Source organism: Phascolarctos cinereus, unplaced genomic scaffold (genome assembly GCF_003287225.1).
Source record: "Phascolarctos cinereus isolate Bilbo 61053 unplaced genomic scaffold, phaCin_HiC Scaffold_4;HRSCAF=312, whole genome shotgun sequence".
In the NCBI taxonomy this organism is placed as follows: domain Eukaryota; kingdom Metazoa; phylum Chordata; class Mammalia; order Diprotodontia; family Phascolarctidae; genus Phascolarctos; species Phascolarctos cinereus.
The window spans coordinates 673,799,459-673,819,914 of NW_027555847.1; the positions used below are offsets into that span (position 1 = coordinate 673,799,459).

Genomic DNA, 20,456 nt, shown 5'->3' on the forward strand with positions numbered 1-20,456 from the left:
CAGGTTCCCGCCCCCTCCTCCCTATTAGAAGGAGGGGACTTAAAGGAAGAAGAGGAGATGGTGGAGGGGGAAGGAAAACAGGGAGGAAATGGAGTAGGGGTGGAGGAAAGGGGAAGGTGGGGAGAGGAGAAAGAAGGGAAAAGGGGGAAAGAGAAGGAGGGAGGCAAGAAGGAAAGAGGGGAGGTTGGGAAGAGGAGAGGAGGAGCAGGTTGGAAGAAGTGAGAAAGAATAGAGAAGGGGGAGAGGAAAAAAGAGAGGGGAAGGAGAGGGAGAGGGGAGGAAAAGAAAAAAGGGAGAGAAAGAGACTGGGAGGCAAAAGGAGGGAGGAGGGAAGGGCGGGGGTGGGGGAGGGGTGGTGGCTGCCTCCAGTTTGCTTCACTTCGAGGCTGGCGGGAAACGAAACCTAGGGGGCGGGGCGGAGCAGTTCGACACTGCACCCCCCCCACGCCCAGTGGCAGCAAACGGCGGGTGAGAGTGTGCGCGTGCTCGGGTGAGCGAGAGCGCGCAGATTTCCGGGCCCATCAACCCCTCTCAGGTCGGGGGTAGGGCGAATGTCATGGCGTCTAATTATGAACCTCAGTGACTCCCCTAGCCCCCGGCACCGTCTGTGACGCTCCCATAAGGAGAGGGCGACGCCTTTTCCCCACAGTTGCTAGGGTAGTGGCAAGATGGGGGAATTGGCACGGGTTCGACCAGTTTGCCAGCGACGGTGAGGGGTACGGGATTGGAGAGCAGCACAACCACGAGCTCTTCTCTTCCCCAGCCCCGCCCTTCCGCTGGCCTCGAGCTCCACTGTTCCCCAGCCCCGCCCCTCCCCTGGCCTCGCCCCTCTCTGGCCCGGCCCCTCCCGGGCCTAGCTTCTCGTCGGCCACGCCCCTGCGCCTTCCCTCGCACATGCGCCCTGGGGCCCCTGTGTGTTTGGGAGGCCCGGGAACGGGAAGAGTCCCGCGCTGCAGCTTGTCCTGCCCCCTCAGCCCGGTGCCTGGGGGCCCACCGCGGTAAGAGGCTCGAGAAGTCAGGGCTGGCCTACTTGGACCCCCGCGCTGGGCTGAAGGAGAGGCCGAGGGTGGCCCCTTTCCGCCTGGGCATCTCGTGCAACCCCTTCCTACAAATGGGGAAACTGAGGCCCAGACGGGAGGGGGTGGTGGTCTGTCAGCCGGAACATCCTACGGATCCGGCCCCCTCATTTTGCAGATGAGAAAACTGAGGCCCAGAGAGGGGAAAATGACCTGAGGTTGCTTTGCGTTAAATAGTTGAAGAAAGTAAAAGAAATTGTCAAAGTGGGAGGCCCCAGCTTCCTTTTGCCGGGAGGATGGGGTTCGTAATAACTGATCTTAAAAGTTCCTGTTGTAGGAATTGGGGGGTGGGGGCAGAAAATACTTCAGTTCGTTCAAGCACCCGAAAAGTAGCTTGCTGTAAACATTTCCCTCCTCAGACTTTGGAGCTGGAAACTGTAAGCGTGTATTTGTTTCCTACCTTACAACCCCCCCCTTTTTTTTTTTTAGAGAAAAAGAGTTGCTTCATTTCCAGGCTAACCACAGCCAGGATTTCATGCAGAGACAATGAACAGACTGCAGTTGTGAAAGTCTTGGTGAGATCCCAGTTAACGTGCCTTATTTATATTTTCTGTTTATTAACATGTTAGCCTCTAATCGTGGAAGACTAAAACCTTCGTGGATTCACTGGGCAGTTTTGTAGTGCTCGCCTTCAAACTGAGGTATTTTATTCAGAAGCCAGAGGTATTTTATTCAGAAGCCAGATCTCACTTTTTTTTCTTTTTTTAATTAAGACAAAACCTATCCAGGTATCAGAAGTTAGTTTGCTTTTCTAGTCTTAGCTTTTGTATTGAATATCTCAGAATTACCACGGAAATGATTATCCAATTGAACCAACCTTTGCCCTTGGCTAGTATGTCATCATTAAACCAGTGGCAAAAAGACTTTACAGCTTTCCTGTCACTTTTGTTGCAGGTTGCGGTCCTCAGACCTTGAAGTAGTTCAACCCTACTTTCCACGTGCGTTTTCATCACGATGGATACTCAGTATGTCCTCTGCAGATGGAGAGAGCGTTTATGGCCAGCAAAGGTGACAAAGCTGTTACTGTTTTCATAATTTCAGGAATTAAAGATGACTTTCTGGTGACACTTAATGCCTCCATCAGCTGTTAAAAAGGGTGCTTAAGATGCAGTTTAGCAAAATGATTGAGCTCTACAGTTTGTCTCCATGAAAACGTTGGCATAAAGTTCTTATTGGTAAGCTTGTCCCAAACGGCTTCAGGGCACCATTCCAAAATCTTGCATTCTGCATACATATTTAAGTGAACTGATACAGCTGTGTGAGGGCTCAGTGAGCTAGGATTATAATTCATGAGGAAATAACCTTAAACAGTGTCTTGGGGACAGGAAGATTTTTTTTTCCTTCTTGCTGTTTTTTTTTGTTTGTTTCACGTGACCTTATTGTAATCTCTGTTTTTGGGAACCGTTTGTCTTCTCAGAAACAGACTGATAACAATTGCCTTTTTTTTTTAAACTTAGGTTTTGTCTCAAACTGGAATCTCCAGAAGACAACATATTCGGAAAAGGAAAGCAGCCTTTTTAGAAGTTGAAATACTGAGTCTAGATGAAAAGTTAAGTATTGCTTCTTTTCCTACAGGTGTGGCTTTTGTTTAAAATCTGATATGCACAACCCCCCCCAAAAACCAAAAGAACCTGATGTCACTTTGGCTAAGAATCACTAGAGAAAATAGGTATGTTCTGTACAGAAGGCCTTTTGTGTTATCCAGTGGAACATCACCAGAGAAATCAAATAAAAATTACCTTCGGATAAAACTTATCTGAAATAAATGGTGTTCTCAGTTTTGGAAGAAGTACGCTTATTTTCACAAATCTGTTTTGTCTACTCCCTTGAAAGGTTTAAATCTGTTACAAAATAAGAAACTGCAATTTAATGTTTGTAATAAACTTCAGCTTACAGGGCAGCTTTAAATCATCATCTGCTGTTTTTGAATATCTATTAATGGAAAAATGTAATAACGATAGCTAACATTTATATAGTGCTAGTTTATAAAGCACTTTACATCTATTCTCATTTAAGGGATGAAAATATCCATATTGGAATGTGGAATGCATAAACAAAGTTGTAGGCAGATCCAATAATTTACAAGACTTTAAACAACAAAAAAAATGTCTACAATTTGAGGGCGGTGAAAAGCCGTGTTACTGTATCCTGGGGATGCTTCTTATGTATCAAGCTAAGCTAGGCTGCCTTTCCTACTCTGTAAGCTCCCTAGCTTTCCAGCTCAGATTTTCAGGACAGAGGGAGATAATTGAATACTGTTAGATATCACCCAACGTAGTTTCACAGAAGCATTCTGATACATTGTGTGTTGGGAAGAGTGCTAGATTTTCACATCCCAGTTGTCTCTTGCTACCTGAGAGACTTTGGGTATGATTATTAAGCTCTTGGGGACTTTATATTCTCCCTCATCTGTAAATGAACTATCTGTGAGGGTCCCTGATCTTGCTGTAAAGTGGCAAGCCCCTGATGAGCTTCAGCCAATTTCCCATTTATAACTTTATTCTTATGGAACACTTAATTGCTTCCCTCCCTAACACTGAGTGGGGTATACCTGTATTTTAGTTTAAAAGGAGGGAACACCAATCCTTTCTTGTAGCTCCTGCTGGGCTATAAATAGATGATTTCTTTGTTAGCATCCTTTTTAGAAAAGGTGATATCACAAACATTATCTGTGAGGAAGTTCTAAATAAGATTTACCTCAGATAAACCAATTAGAATTTTTATTTGGTTCTGAAGCCAGGATACCTTTTCCTTTGTTAAAAGGTAGACCAGGAGTAAAGGTCTTTGTAGCTCATTAATGCCAGTTTCTGACATTTAATTTAAATTTAAAGAGGTGTGTGTATGTGTGGGTGAATTTTGATTATAAGAACTTATGTTTTCATTTTCTCTCATTTACCCCCCTACCTAACACAAAACACATCAGTTATTATTTGAAAATGTTCTCATGGTTATAGTAGGTAACATATAACTTTTTGTCTTGGCAGAATTAAAGTGAAGAAGACAGAAACCAGGATTCTAGAGAAGTCTCAGATAGAGGACATTGCTGCAGAATTTAGTAAGAGGCTATGTTGCTGTAAATGTGTAATTTTAATGAAATAAGAGATTCCTATTTGGAAGAATTGTAAAAATTTGGTGCTGAAAACAAGTTAATCACAGTCTTGAATTTCCTGAGCTCAGAGGAGAAGAGCTAGAGGGTCCTTGCCCCAGCCCTTCCTTCCTCCCATGCTTTCTGCTGGAGCCCAGCTTCAACTCTGCTCTAAGGGAGAAGGTTGTTAGTGTGCCCAGTGATCAACCTCTGGAGTCTCTGGGGGTGCAGATGGTTGTCTCGTTATATGTGTAGACTTCTTCCTTTGCCCTGCTCAGATTCCAAAAATTTAAGGCAGCTGCTGTGGGCTAAATCTCTCCTGGTCACTGCTCTTCAGGCTGGAGAATCTACCAGTGTTTTTTAAGTATTTTCAAAAAAATTCTTAGGTGAAAGAAACAGTGTTAAAGTAACATTGATAATGAAAGTGTATAAATGTCAACAGCATAGTTTTTGAATTTATTAAGGAAAAACTTCCTCATTTACAAAAATAAAAAATCAACAACAGTGGGAAATTTCAACACCTCACTGAATTGTAAGTCAGACAAAAGAAAGAAGTTAGACTCCAGGTTCTTAGTGTTGAAACTGGATTTTATAGACAGAATAATGAGCTGGACATAAAAGAAAGGAAATACATGTTTTTCAGAACGCCCATAGGACATGTATGAAAATTGATCATGTGACTCCTGGTCACAAATCTCGTAGGTTAATTTGGGCAAAAAATTTTAAGCTGTATTTATCGATCGTAGTGCAATAAGAAATGGGTCAAACTATATGGCAAGGAGAACAATATATGTTGTTTAGTCACCATCATTGTTTATCAACTATTTTCAGAACACAGTATTAGGCACTAGGGGTAGTTAAAGAGAAAACAAAGTGTTCCCACCCCCACCCCCATGAGGATTTAACAGTCTCGTGGGGTAGAAAGGTCAGATACACTGCGTGAGAACATATACAATAGCAACATGCTTACACAGATGTATCCTGCTTTAAGCAAACCAGGTATGAAATCAGAATTTGCACACAGACAAATAAGGGATGATTATTCATTTTACGAAGGATGCTTTGCTTTGCCAGATTATTAAGCATTGGACTTCTTTAAAAAGGAAACTGCCTAGAAAATGGAGTTGTCTACCAAGATTCTGTTTACACATTTTCTATGGCATAGATAAACCTGTATATAATAGGTAGTTATGTCTGTCATTACCCCTAGAATATGGTCTCTGAAGGGCCCAGCATATTATTGGTAACTTGTATTTCTGGACAATTAAATATTAAAACGAGGGGGAAATGTTTTGATCGATGTTTGAATCATCTTGTTAGCGTAAATAGCCCTGTCCGGACTTAAAAAAAAAAAAGCAAGCCACAATCAGTGGGACCACTTCCAAGGTTACTATTCTATTTTTTTTAATGTCTTTAAAAATAGTCTTGAAAAGGACAAAATATTACCTGTCCAAAAAATATTTTTTATCGGTTTGCACAAATATTGAGAATAAATTATCAGCATCGTTTTCTGTTCAGTAGGCATTAAATGCTTGAATACATTTTGTGGTTATCGGTTGTAGTTTGAAGAAATGTACATTTTTATCCAAGTCAGATTAATAATTTGTTTATTTAAAAATAAGGTTTGGGTATGTCAGTTCTCTAAACACTTATGCGTTAATTTTTTTTTTAAATTACATTCAGCCTATAGTCTGAATCACCAGTTTCCCTATGCTTGTAAACCATCACTGTGTGATGGCCATCATAAAAATGTTTATGTTTTCAGCAAAAATTACAGTGTTGATTATTTTACATATTTTTAGGTACTCAAGTTAAAATAAAAACTACACCTATCGAAGAACTGATTTACAGACGATCACTTAAAGTTGCCCTGGATATTTTGAGTCAGAAAGCAGATGCTAGTCAAGTAAACTGTTTGGACGAAAGTCTAACTACTCCCATACTTCGAAAAGTGAAACAAACAAGACCTGCACACGCTGTCTCTGAATCTGACTCGTCACCTTTTGTCTGTGAAGAAATAGTAGGAGGGTCTGGGCCCTTTAAGAAAGAAAATGTACTACAGAGGCTGTCCAGTTCCCCCATTGAAGAAAATAAATTCAAAAAGGGTTTAAAGAAGTCTAATAGAATTTATAGTAATGAAACAGAGCCCTTGGCTTCTCAAACAAGAAATATTTTTGGCACTCGAAAGCAACAGCATCAGAATTGTGAGATTTCTAAGTCACGGTCCAGAACTTGGAAAAACCAGAAACAAAAGAAAAATGATTCATCACAAAACTCACAACGGAACCTTAAGAAGAAACTTGAAGTAAAGGATAATAGGAAAAAAGGCAGGAATAAGCCACGGACCTCGCACAGGAATTCATCACCTTTTAAAGCCAGAGGATGTAATGGTACAGATACTGAGCTTGGAGAACTCAGTCCAGTTTTGTCTAGTAGTTCCATCCAGTTGGTCACTTTGGAAGAAAAGGCAAGTAGTGCTGTCCAAAAAGCATTGGACTTTTCTACCAGCCTTTCCTTTGTGAAATCAGAGTGTGCAAATGAACATGGCAGAATGCCTTCACAGAAGTGCTGCAAAGTTTTAGGTGGCATTAAACAGTCATCAGTTTCTGAATGCTGTTGTGTGGAGCCAGAAGGAACAGGGCTGTGCACCAGTGGATCTGACCCAAGCTGTTTTGCACCTAAATCGAGAGCTCTTAAGCTTCCAGATTTTGAGGAAGATGAAGAAGGTAAAAGCTTATGACTGGGGAAGTTTGACTTATACGTGATTTCAGATAGTGTGTAATTCCTGTAAGGAGATCTGTACCTGTGGGGCAAGGTGGGTGGGTATCAGAAACTCTTAAATCCAATGCTCATTCTTAATTGCTAATAGCCATTCATTTTAGAAGTTGGCACCATTCATTTTGGCCACTAAAAGTGGCCCGGTGTCCGTCAGACTAATAGTAAAAGTGGGTTTGCGTTAAGATTTTTAATTCTTTATTATGTCCTTAGTTCAGTGGGGTATGTTGCTTCTGCTTTGTAATACAGTATTTTCCCAGTACTCTTTTTTTGGGGGGGAGAGGGAGGAATAGAGGAACAGGAATAAGGGAAATCATTGATATGATTTAAAAGAGGAGAGGGGAAAGATACCAGATTTATTGATTGTATGCTTTGTGATTAGATGTTACAGTGAATAGTTGTTATAGTGCATTTATCTTATTTAGAATTGTTCCTTTCCCTTGCCATTGGTGAATGTGACTTTTTTTTTCATCAACTAAGCATAACAGAGACCTGAGGAATGATTTACCCACTTCTTAAAAGGTGATTATTTTTGAATAATAGATCTAAAAAGCTTGTTCAGGTGTGGGTTGGATTCTGTGGCACCGTGACCGCGTGGCTTGTTAAGCATCCTAGTCTTAAAGCTAGTTGTAACATCTGACTATATAGTTAAATGCTTCAGGAGGAAAAAAACATCACATTTAATAGTTTTTGTCTTTGTTGAACTATTTATAGATTCACTAAAATGGGCCTCATTTTTCTCATTTGTAAAGGGAAGGGGTTAGACTAGGTGATTTCTGATTATGCTCCTTTCCTGCTCTTATCTTTTGAACCGCGGTTTCACAACCAAGACTATACTGTAGACCTGTAAAGATATCTAAATTTTCTACTATGGGCTGTTCTCCAACATAATAAGGCAGCATGGTCTGGTAGGGGCAGAGAGAGGAATTGGGAGTCATCGAATCTGAATTTAAATCGTGGCTCTCCCAGTCCACCCGGGTGACTCTGGGTGAAGTCCAGTTCTTTTTGTCCCTTTGGGCAAAGGCCCTCTGGGCTTCCATTTCTCCCCTTTAAAAATAAAGGGGTGTGACTAGGAGATCAAGGTCCCTTCTAACTCTAAATCCTAAGATCAGGGAAGAGATGATCAGAGGTAAGGAGGCCAGTAGTGTAGAGGTTTTAAGAAGTGGAGATTTTTCATAGTAACTTGTGGACTGGAAAACATTGGCCTGGTACTGGCATTTGGGAGATGGTGATCTAGGTCATTGGTGTCAAGTTCAAATGGAAATGGGAACCGTGAATCACTCCATAAGGATCCCTGCAAAGCTGCAAACTGACTTTTTTTTTTTAATGTAATGTTATCTATATTTTTATTGTATTTTTTATTTATTTTGTTAGGTATTTCCCATTACATTTTAATCTGGCTGGGGCAGCACTCAGGGCCTTGTATTTGACATCTGTGATCTAGGTAATATACATTCCATTTTCATTCATTCCACCATTTTCTGAAGAACAGAGCCACGATATCATGGCCCTACAGTTGAATATTGCTTTATAGGTAAGCACTTTAGAGCTTGGTATATCACACCTGGAACCATGAGATCATAGATTTAGAGGTAGAAGGGACCTTATAGCCCATTTCTCATGTTATACAGGGGGAAAAATGAAGCCCAGAGCAGTTGTGACTTACCCAAGGTCACACAGGTTGAAAGTATCAAAGGTAGAATTTGAACCCAAGTCCTCTGATTTCAGAGTCATGTCCTTTTCACTACAGCAAAGAATGCCAGAGATAGTAGGTAGATAAAGCATGCCTAGACCAACGTTATTTTCTCACATAATAACTACAGGGTATCTCATCCTCCCTCAAGGTCATGCATTGATTTCTGGAAAATAGGACTTTACGTGAAACAAACTCAGGGGACAGTTAGTTTTATAGCATAGTGAAATTTTCCTGGATGGCCAAAATTCAGACTAGACACCTGAGACCAGTTGAGCCTTGTGGGTTGGGCATAAAACAAGACTTGAGGAGAGGAGACCTGGTATATGAAGTTATCAAAGGCAGCCATGAGATTTATGGCTAGCAGCCAACAGAATGAGATGGGGGTGACTGACTCGAGGATAAGAAACAAATAACTAGCACCTTCGTGAAAAAGGAGATGTCTCTTCCTCCCCAGAAATTTCCTCACATCTATTTCAAGATTAGCTAGGATAAAAATTGGCAGATGAGTGGACGTTGTTTTGGTCAGTCCCTCTTCTCAGAAAATCTGTTTCCCATATCTGGGGAAGGTTTTTCAGTCTCCCCAGAGGAAAGAACAATGGGAAAAGGGGTCTAGCACAGCCAAGTGGAAAGAGCACTGACTGGAGCCAGGGGACTTGGGTACAGATACTGCCTCTGACACTTACTGTCACCTCCTGGGGCCTCAGTTTCTTCTTCGGGAACATGTGATACTTGAACTTGATGTTTTTTGAGGTCCATTACACATCAGTTTCTGTGGTCCTTTAAAAAGCACTGAGCCCTTGGATTTCGTGTTGAAGGGAGTAGGTAGTTGATTAGAGCTTAAGCCTGAGGAGTTCAGAAACCCAATTCCCCTTCCCCCTACTTTGAGGCTTGGAGTGGCCAGTGACTTTGAATTTGTGGGTATGGGACCTCAAGAGTTTTAAAATTCTGTTTCACCTAGGTGGAACAGCTCATCTGATAACCTCTTTGTTGTGAATGGGGCTACTACTGATAAAAAAACATGGCTTAGTGGTGAAAATACTGAACATCTCTCTGTTATTCTTAGCAATCCAAATGAAGAACAAAGGCTTTCATTGGGTCCTCAGACTGAGTTAGATTTGTCTCTAGGAATTAGCTGATAAGCACTCAGGGAAAACACTGGGGCTGGATATATCTAGAAGTGGGAGTCGGATGCATAGAGTTAGGGGACGTGGTGTGGATTGAGCTTGCAGGTAGGGTAGGCCTCAGAATGTATACTTGTGAAATAATACTGGCAAAGGCTTTTTGTTTTAAGGTGTGTCTCTCTAGATTATTGCTGACTATTGATTTATGTGCTGCTGCTTTATCGTGAATAGAGCATGCTGGATTTAGGAAGTTCAAATTGCACCTGACACTAGGTGTGTGACCATGGTCAAGTCATTTAAGCATTCTGAGCCTCAGTTTCCTCAGTTGCCTTTTAGACATTTTGAACTGGATGCCCTATAGACAATTCATGTCCAAAAGGGAACTCATTATCTTTTCCCCACATCCACCCTACTTCTGAGCATCTGTATCGCTACTGAAGGCATCAGCGTCCTTCCAGTGACTTGGGTTCACGGCGTCAGTGTCATCCTCAACTTCTTACTGTCACTCGTCCCACAGACCCAGTGAGTTGCTGAATCTTGTCATTTTTTTTCTTCACATCTTGTACACATGCCCTTTTTTTCCAGTCATGTGACCACAACCCTAATTAAAGCCCTCCTCACCTCTCTTGGACTGTTAAGTAGCCTCCTTTTGATTTCACAGGTATAGGGAGCTCCTAAGTGAAAAAACTCCCTCCATCAGTGCAGTGTCAGCATCTTCTCTGCAACTTAGAGTCTTAGAGAGTTGCTTAGAACACTGAACAGTCAAGTGACTTGTCCAGGATCACAGCCAGAATGTGCCAGAAGCGGAATATGAACCTAGGTTTTCCTGGCTTTGGGTTCAAATATACACTGTCTTTAAAGAGCCTTGAAGTATTGGCCCAGAGTTAGTGTTTAATAGACGCTTGTTGATGGGCGTAGCCTGGTCCTTTCTTACCTTTCCAGGCTGCTTAGCCCATTGTGACTCTGCGTATGCCATTTGGCCTCCTTGCTGTTCCATATACAAATTCAGTGCTTCACCTGCTGTCTCTGGGCTGGGTACTAGCAGTCCCCTCTGCCTAGAATGCCATCCTTCCTCACTTCCCACTCCTGCCTTAGTTTCCTTCAGAACTTAATCCAAATGCTGCCTCCATGACGACTCTCCTCTAGTTCCCCCAGCTGCTCGCCGGCTCCCCTCCAAGGTTACCTTCTGTTGGATTTGCATTTATCTCGTGTTTGTGTGCGTATAGACACATATGTGATATAGGTATGTCTGTGCGTGCATGTTGTCTCCTCCATTAGAAAGTAAGCTCATGGAGAGTAGAGGCTGTTTCTCTTCTGTCTGTGTCTTCAGTTCTCAGCACAGTTCCTGGCACGTAGTGGCTGCTTAATAAATGTTTGTTCATTAAGTGAGTGGGGTAATGACTCCTGTAGCACATACCTTGGCTTGCTGGATTAAGAGTTGGCCTCTAACATGCTGGCTGTGGAATCTTGGGCAGTTCTCAAAGACTCCATTGTAAGGGATTTTCCTAAATGGGAGTGTCCCCCGTGATCAATAAGCAAATATCTACTATGTACCGGACACTAGGGACCCAGAGAAAGCAAGGCCCCCTCCTGAAGGAGGAGAGACAAGGTGCTTTTCATGGTTATCTACAGATCAAGTACCAGATAACACTTGGCAGGACCAGGAAAGACCTCTTGTAGAAGTTGGAGCTTAGGTATTAAAATAAAACATGGGATTCTAAGAGACAGAGGTAAAGGAGGGGGTCAGTTTTAGGCCGAGATGGGATGGGAGGGAATAAGCATTTGTTAAGCACCTGCTTTGTGCTAGGCACTTTGCTTCTGTAAATATTATCTCATTGGCTCCTCACTGCAACCCTGAGAAGTAGGTGCTGTTAACATCCCCATTTTACAAATGAGGAAACTGAATCAAAGGTTAAGTGACATTCCCAGGGTCCCACAGCTACTAAGTGTCTGAGGCTGGATTTGAACTCAGGTCTTTGGGGGTCCAAATCCAGTGCTCTAGCTACTTCACTACCTAGTTGCCTTACAATGGGAGACGGGAGTGTCCTGTATGTGACAATTGGCAAGAAGAGCATTTTAGCTGCATCGTAGAATATGTGGAGTGGGGCAATAATGTGTAAATAATGCCTGAAAGGTAGGATGGGGCCAGGTTATGAGGAGCTTAAAATGTCCCGGAGGCTATATAGAAGGAAGCACTGGTGTTTGAGTGTGTGGGGTGACTGACGTGGTCAGACCTGTGCCTTAGAAAAATCACTTGGCCCGGCCTTCTGGAGGCATAGACTGAATTGAGAATAAACTTTAGGCAGGGAGGCCTCCTCCAAAAAAGAGGTGATGATGACCTGAACTCCTCCGAGTAGAGAGAAGGAAGCATGACAACATTTGGCAACTGACTGCATATGTGGGATGATGGAACAGGAAGAGTTGAAGATAGCACCACAGTTAGGAACTTGAGTGACTGAGAGGATGGTGGTGCCCTTGAAAGCAAGAAGTAAGTTTGAAGAGAGGAGTGGGTTTGAAGGAAAATACGAGTTTCATTTTGAATGTGTTGAGTTCGAGATGCCCAGGAGACATTTCAGTTCTAAGTATCTACTGGGTAGCTGGTGATGTGGGACTGGCTAGATCTCGAACAGGGGAGGCACATGCATAGTTAGCATGCATAGTGTTGATCCAGCAATACCAGTGAAATTACACCCGTGTCAGCACAGAAATACATGCCTCCCAGGGCTGTTGGCAGGCTCAATATCATGTCTAGAGAATGCTTTGCAATTAAAAATTTCATTTGTGGTTGTTAGTATTTTGATACCTAAAACTGCTTTTTGATACAGATAGGAGTAAGCCATAGTATATTGACTTTTTTTACTATCATTCATTTTGTTTGACCCTGAGAGTAGAAGTTCACAATATATGTAGAAATTTAAAGTGCAGAGAACACTTTCCCTACAAAATGCATGAAATAGATGATGGAAGTATGATTTTCCTGTCTTAGAGATGAAGGAAATGAAGCTCTGAGGGAACAAAGTAATTTGCCAGTGGTCCCTTGGCTAGTAAGGTTTGAGGCGGGAGCCTTCTGACTTTGAATTCAGCACATTCCCGCAATGTCATGCCACTGATAGTGCAGTGGAGAAGCTTTCCTTTTTCATGGACAGTCATGGATCAGCAAGTATTTTTTCAGGCGGCACAGTGAATAGTGTCGAGCCTGGAAACAGGAAGACTCATCATCTGGCCTCAGATACTTACTAGCTGTGTGACCCTGGCAAGTCACTTCACCCTGTTTGCCTTAGTTTCCTCGTCTGTGAAATGAGCTGGAAGGAAATGGCAAGCCACTCCAGTATCTCTGCCAAGAAAACCCCACAGAGGTTGGTGGAGAGTTGGACGTGATTGAAACGACTCCGCAACTGATCTTCAAAATATGTCTTCCGGTATAGCAAAATGAAGTTGTAATCTGCCTTTATTTGTAGAACTTCAGGCTTCAGAGTGGTCATTGGAGTTTAGTACTGTTAATACCACCATGGTAGACGAAGAGGAGGAAGATGAAGAACTTCCAAGTATACTTTCACACCCTGGTAAGAATAATTAGATCAGTTGAAAATAAAAGCATGGGAACTTTAAAGTGGATTGGATGATGACATAAAACTATTTCTAACACCTTGGACTAAAGGCAGGTGCCTCTTCCTTGTTAATTTGTTCCCTTAGTAGCATCCTGGAACTGTAAAGGATTTTGAAAGGTCATCTAGTCATTCACTAAATTTTATACAGATGTGCACTTAGGTTTTCATCTCCTAATAGCTGCTAATTTTATTTCTGAGAGTCTCTAAGGAAGAAAGAAATTCCACAGTTACCGCTGGCAGGCCATTCAGCCCTTGCTCCTAGGAGTTTGTTCTTTTTATGTAATTTAAGTCCATTATGCTCCAGCTTACACCCAGAAGAAATCTATCTTCAGTGGGAGAGAAAACGGCTAAAAGAAGCCAGACACCCAGAGAGACAGCCCATCAATCCAGGAGGGAATTAAGTAGTTGAGGATATAATCCAGGTCACCAAGCACTAGAAGCAAACAGAACCAAGTTCTCCGAACCATTCATTGATAGTTCCTTGGCTTCATTCACTGACAATAGGTTAATAATTAATTTTATACTTGATTTTTTAATTTAAAAATTTTATTGGTATCATTTGTTTTCCTAACACCTTTATTTCTGAATATATCCTCCTTTTTCATCCAGTGAACCATCCCTTCTAACAAAGAATTTTTAAAAAGAGGGAGAAAAAGCAGTTCAGCAAAGCTGGCCAGCCTGTCACCTGAGTTGGACAGTGTATATGTGGTACTTTATCTCCATAGGGTTCCTCCCATCTCTGCAAAAGGAGAGAGGTGCATTTCTTTATCTCTTCCCTGGGGCAGGCTTAATCATTTTCATTATACAGTATTCTGGTTAATTTTTTTTGTTCTTTCCATTTACATGGTAGTTTTACCTACTACATTTTAAATGATCTGGAGGAATATACTATGTGACATATTCTTGTCCCTTTGCACTTGTCTGATACCTTTAGACCATTATCTGACAATTTTTCTTGTATTTCTTTATGCTTCAGAGCCATGTTCCATAGAAGCTGGAATGTTAGTCTGGTGTAAATATCAAAAATATCCCTACTGGCCAGCAGTGGTAAGAATAACCATATCTGTCTTTTGAATAAAACTTCATTAATTTGGGCTCCATTCTTCTGAAAATTATGCTAACCTGACCTGGCTTGTGTAAAAGTTTACTTTTGTCGTATCTCTATGGATGATTTTATAAGAAAATTGTAAATAGGATTACAGGGAGTCATTTAACTGGTGGAATCTAATCCCAGATTCTTTTTTTGTATCGATTAAAGCAAGCCTAGCAGAATCTTGCTTGCCTTGGAAAAAACTTTAATAAAACCGAACCTTATTTAATAGTGCATATTTTCAACTGAATTTTCTCCCAGTTGGTCCCACTTACCTTATGTGACATGTTAATTCATCATCGATCCTAGTTGAATTAAGTGTAGAATCAGTATCTTTTACTGTATGCTTGAACTTCTGCTATTTATTCCCTTTTCTCCTCCTACCCTCAATTGTTTTGGAGCTTATAGTGATTTTCAGTATGTCTTCAAATGGTTTTAAAATTTTGAAGAGTTGGTTTCAAAATGTTCTTTCTCCTCTGATCTTTAATCATTCTTTGGAATAATTAAAGCAACTCTGTAGTAAAAATAATTGTGGAATCAGAATTTTAGACCTGCTGTTTTGTTGTCCTCCTGGATTTCAACATTGCTACGAAGAGCTATGGATATGTGAAATATTTCAACTCTGAGGCTTCTTGTCCTTCTAGGCAGAGCAATGTAAAGCACCCTCTATGAGCCATTTTCCTGTTAAAATGTTACTCTTTTCCTTGAGTGTGCATCTTGGTCAATGAACCTTACTCAACTTTGCATACCTTTGTTTATCTCTCTCCCTGCCTTCCCCCCCCTCTTTTCGTATATCTCCTCTATTTATATCACCCTCACTTGATTTTTTGTCTTCTCAGAAAGATTTAGTGTAGTGTAGCCTTGCTGAGTTTAAGAAGCTTCATCACAGCACAAGACACTGTCTCTGCTGAGGGCTGCTTACTACCTTGTTCCTTTAAAAACACATCAGTGCCTTGATTAAGCAAGACCTCAGAGTAGTACTAGGTTAATTCTTCAAAATAATTAGAATTTATTCCCTAGGAGATTTAGCTTTGTCAGGTGCCAAGGAAAAAATACTTCCCTTGAGACTTTTGTTCCCTGTTGCCAAAAGGACTAAGGGAAAATAGAGAGAGGAGGGAAAAGCCTAAAGTAGCTATTACGATCGATTATTAAGATTACAACTGATTAATATGGCATGAAATTAGGAAGATTTCAGGGTGTCAAGGCAATTGTGAAGTAAGTGAAGTTTGTTTTGGGCACTAGGCTCTCTCTTTTCTTCCAGCCTTCTTTAACCCCCCCTTCTTCACCAGGCATCTTATTTTGATCCTTTTCCCAATTGACCTCGTATATATTTTGTTTGTACTTAGTTGTTTTCGTGCTGTCTATCCCTTTAGATTGTAAGCTCCGTGAGAGTAGGGACTACCTTTTGCTTTTCTTTGTATCACCAGGGCTTTAGCACCGTAGCTAGCCCACAGTAGGCCCTTAATGTGTATTGACTGTTGATTTAGATAGATTGCAACCTTGTTTAATGTGAGCCCTTTCTCCACTGATCTGAATTCATTCAAACCTCATCTTGAGCATTTTTGTCCAAAAATCCTACATGGTGGAGATTCTGGAGACCTTCCTTTGGCTCTTTTTATTATGTGGAGATAATGATGCAAAACTCAGACTATCCCTCTGTGATCTCTTGCTCTTGCTACAGACTAGACCTTTTGTTGGTCTTAGAAGATGCTAAGAATACCAGGCACCTAGTCCTGGCTTATGATGCCCAAAGTCCCCTACTGTGAAGGACCGAGACCTGTGTTCCTGGGCAGGCCTCTTTTTCTTACCAGAACTTAACTCTATTCCATCTCATTCCCACAAAGTCCTGCTTAAGGACTGGCAAGTTGGTGTAACCAGAATGCTTGTGTTAATGGCTAATGTGTTACCCATAACATTTACATTTATCATCCTTCAGTTCCTTAGCCTGAGGGAATGAGTAGCAGGGGAACTTGGGAGGCTAGTTGAAGAAAATATTTTAGAGGGTTAGGGATTTGTGTTTACTGATACATGAGACCAGCCTCAGGAGTTCAGCTAGGCATATATCTCTTTGTAATTAGGGGGAAAATGTGTAAAACTCTTTCTTATATTTAAAATGTATTTTTACTAAATTTGTGGATGAGATTATTCTTAATGTAGACAATGCCTCTTGTATTTTCTTTATGTCACATGGTCTTCTATAAAGTTTAGTGGGATAATATAGAAAATGCTTACATAATTTTCTAAAAACAAAAACATCTTTTTTTTCTTGAATTTGTCTACAGGTAAAAAGTATAAAGCGGAAGGATAAGAAAGCGAGTATATTATATATTGAAGAAAATATGAATCCCGAAAAGAAAGGGTAAAAATAATAACGGCTTTTGGAAGCTGTCACCTGAAGGGACATCTTTTGAAAAATCTTGGGATCTTCAGTGCTTTCTGTGTGCATGTTGCTGCAGGGATTATACTGCTGACTAACAAGAATGGGGTTTGGCCTGTGTGTAAAAATCTGGTCATTTGAAGATAAGACTGCAAATGGCCCAATGTTTCTAATTTTCCAATGGCCAAACGCTCCCCACCTAGGTGTGAAAAACTACGTTGAGCTACTCAGAACCAACCAAAGTGCCAGCACGTTTTGAAAGGCGTTTGTGATGCCGTGGGGCTCGGCTCAGGCACTGGCATCAGACCTCTGGGGAGCCCCCTGTTCTCATTTGCATAATGGGCCCGCTGATCTGATGCAGCTAATCATGATTCCCATTTAAGATTGGGGGGACCCTTTTCTCACGAGAGCCAGAGATCACCCGGCTGGTATCTATCCACACTGGACTTCAGGCTAGGTCCTGTGCTCTTTCCATCATATTAGCTTGCTTCTTTCATTAATGTGGCTAGAGTAAAAAACTTTGTAACACTTGACATCTGTATAAATGTGAGTCCTTGTTGAAAATGAGATAATAGATGTAAAGTAGGCTCTATCAATGCCACTTTTGATTATTATTACTCTTAATAATGTGGTTATTTTAACCAACCAGACAACTAAGAAACTAAAGAAAACAGTGAAGCTGTTGTAAGTAATTTGTGGGCCATCGAAGCTTTAAAAGCTTTGCTTTGATGACTCTGTAAGGCAGAAAACCCAGATTTATTCTACTGAGCCTCTCAACTCTCCCACAAGATAGCTCACCTACTCTGAAGGGAATGTTCTTGCTCTGACTTCAGTAGTACCAGTTCAGTAAATAACAAAACCAGAAGTGCTTTCTACTGAAAGAGATAAAGCAGAAGGGTAAATATGTTTTTTAAAAAGCCACAATATAAATGATGTGGAATTTTTATGGTCCATTATTGAGTGGGTAATTATGTTGGCTACATTTGAGTGAACTTGGTGTTGGGGACCTGAATCTGGTTGGTACTGCCTTTAGAGGCTCCTGCCTCTTAATAGTGACTTGTGCTGGTACTTTGAAAACAGGGTTCTTATTCCAAAGGCAATCTCAATTAAGACCACCAGGTTGGGGGGCAGGTGGGACTTTGGAGTGGAGAAAAAAAGAAAATGGCTTTTGTGAAATAACTGAATGTTATTAAAAAGGACCTCAGACTGTCACGTAAACAGAAGGAGAAAAATTCCATTCTGCTCACCTAGTTTGCCTGACAGTTCATTCCTGTGACCCTCTCATGCCTTTCTTTCCTCAAGGTTTATAGTGTGTCTTAGAAGATTAAAATACTTTGATTGTGAAGAAAAGCGGGAGCTTGTGGTAGGTGGGATAAAGCTTTTATTGTTGGTTCCTTAAAATCCTATTTGTTATAAACATATTGCCTTAAAGATGCAAGTGTAGGCATCAGTCTTTCCGTAGATGGGCTGTAACAAGTTTCTGAAGCATATGTGAGACCCCAAGGGTTGCTTTGATGAATTGAGGAGTCTGGCAAGACCCTTTTCCTAGGGTAGCGAGGTGGGTCTTTATTCTTTTAGATCCAGTCAAACCGAAGCTGGTCTCCCTCATCTTATAGATGAGGAAACAGGCTCAGGGAGAATAGACAAGCCCAGGGTCCCACATCTGAGCAGGACCAAGAATCCAGTTGTCTAGATGCTAATGATTTTTCCACTCTTCCACTCAAGTCTTTCCCTGTCGAGGCTAAAGATATTAATTTCCCTTACAGCTAGCCTTCAGCCCATACTGGCCCATAGTCTCTGTTAATTGATGTCATTTTTGTCATTTTCATCCTGGACCCCTTTCACATTTGGTAACCTCAGTCAGAACCTCATTTTCCAATACTGCAATCTTAACTTCCAGATCTCTTTTAAAGGGGCCTGTGCCCATTTACACACATTTACAATATAGTTTCGTATTCGAAATACAAATTCACTTATCAAATACTAGCAGTTCTTGTATTAACAATTTATTAATTTCTTGGTTTGAGCTCTATTCGTGGTTGACACTTCCCCCTCTCCTCTCTATCCTTATTTGTCAGCAAACATACTTGAAGGTAGACAGGTGTGTAGAATGGTCTTCAGTGATCTCCAGGTGTGAGAGTAGGGAGGGAATTAATCTCTTTTTAGATCTGGACTTTTAATAGGTACATGGAGAAGAGGCCATTCATTTATATAACATAAAATTGGCTTCTAAGATAATGGAGCAGTCCTTTGTACTCCAGTGTTTTGTTGTAGCACTGAGGTGACTCTGGGCTATGGTGGGTCCTACCAATCCAGAAAGCCTTTTTCGATTTTGTGTCTTTTATAGGACTAGCCCAGCTAAGTACAGAGAAGCTTGAGTTAACCACCTAAGGTTAACTAATTGTATTCGGCCCTACCAATCCAGAAAGCCTTTTTCGATTTTGTGTCTTTTATAGGACTAGCCCAGCTAAGTACAGAGAAGCTTGAGTTAACCACCTAAGGTTAACTAATTGTATTCGGCCCTACCAATCCAGAAAGCCTTTTTCGATTTTGTGTCTTTTATAGGACTAGCCCAGCTAAGTACAGAGAAGCTTGAGTTAACCACCTAAGGTTAACTAATTGTATTCGGCCAGTGCAACTTGAGAAACCATTTACTAAAGTAGAGAGAAGTCTTTGATATGTGTTTCTAGAGAGATTGCCCACGCTAGTAAATATCTCAGCTCTTGAATATATAAGCATTGACTTTATTACCTAAAAATACATCTGTGTACCCACAGGCATAGCAGTTTTTTCTTTGTTTTTCTTCCTGTTACTTTATCCTTCCCTGGATCAATCACCCTTTAAGGGAGCACAGTTCTAATCTGCAATAAAGATTCTAAGCCTGCCTTACTTTGCTATACTTCTAGACAACTTGGCCTTGCTGCAAACAGCTATGGGTAGGACCAGAGATTTCTATCCTAAAGGACCACGGGAAAATGTTTTCTCATGAGGAACCTTTACCACGTCTAAGCATAAAAATGGAAAACACCTGCTTAATTTGCTATAATCAATTATCCATTAACGTGTAACCTTTTTCTCAGAATATTCCATCCCACCTCCACTTAGCTGCTGAGCCTCACTAGCACTACTTTGTATACCTTCATTAAACTAACTTTGTACCACTCTTGTTTGATTTTTTTTTTTGGCTTCTCAAAATATTACCCTTGTTCCAGCTCGAAGGAGGTTCTGGACAGCACTACACACTGACATTCTGCATCTGTACTTGAATGCTTCTCCCCCTTAAAAGCTGTAAGAATAAAGCAGTATCTTGGCCCAACAAGGAAATGTGTAAAGTACACTGAACCAATTCTTCACCATAATCAACTATGATATAAAATGGGGGGTAAATATTTGGCCATCTGGGTATGCTTAGTAACAGTATTAAACACAGTTTGAAAGTGATGGTGTAAAGGATACAGTTGTTTCATACCATCATTATGTTGGAGTATTTGCTTGTTAAATTAAAAGGAAGTAAATACTATTATTGAAAATGTTGCTCTTAATCAGTTGCCACTGTTTTGCCCTGAGTGTTTAAGATACATAATGTTGAGGCTGATTCTTCAAAGTTCCATCCATTTGTTTTTCTGGG

At 41.1% G+C, this 20,456-nt stretch overlaps 1 protein-coding gene across 1 annotated transcript in view; it reads left to right on the forward strand.

Annotated features, from left to right (window-relative positions):
- The first annotated feature begins 889 nt into the window (after positions 1-889).
- PWWP3A (PWWP domain containing 3A, DNA repair factor) overlaps positions 890-20,456 on the forward strand; it is a 30,739-nt gene continuing 11,172 nt past the window's right edge. The window contains exons 1-10 of the mRNA XM_021009011.2: positions 890-998; positions 1,506-1,591; positions 1,971-2,084; positions 2,534-2,625; positions 4,061-4,131; positions 5,964-6,887; positions 13,212-13,316; positions 14,338-14,408; positions 16,734-16,810; positions 18,131-18,191. Of these exons, the coding sequence (XP_020864670.1) occupies positions 2,031-2,084; positions 2,534-2,625; positions 4,061-4,131; positions 5,964-6,887; positions 13,212-13,316; positions 14,338-14,408; positions 16,734-16,810; positions 18,131-18,191 (1,455 nt within the window). The 5' untranslated portion in view covers positions 890-998; positions 1,506-1,591; positions 1,971-2,030. The remainder of the gene's footprint in view (positions 999-1,505; positions 1,592-1,970; positions 2,085-2,533; positions 2,626-4,060; positions 4,132-5,963; positions 6,888-13,211; positions 13,317-14,337; positions 14,409-16,733; positions 16,811-18,130; positions 18,192-20,456) is intronic.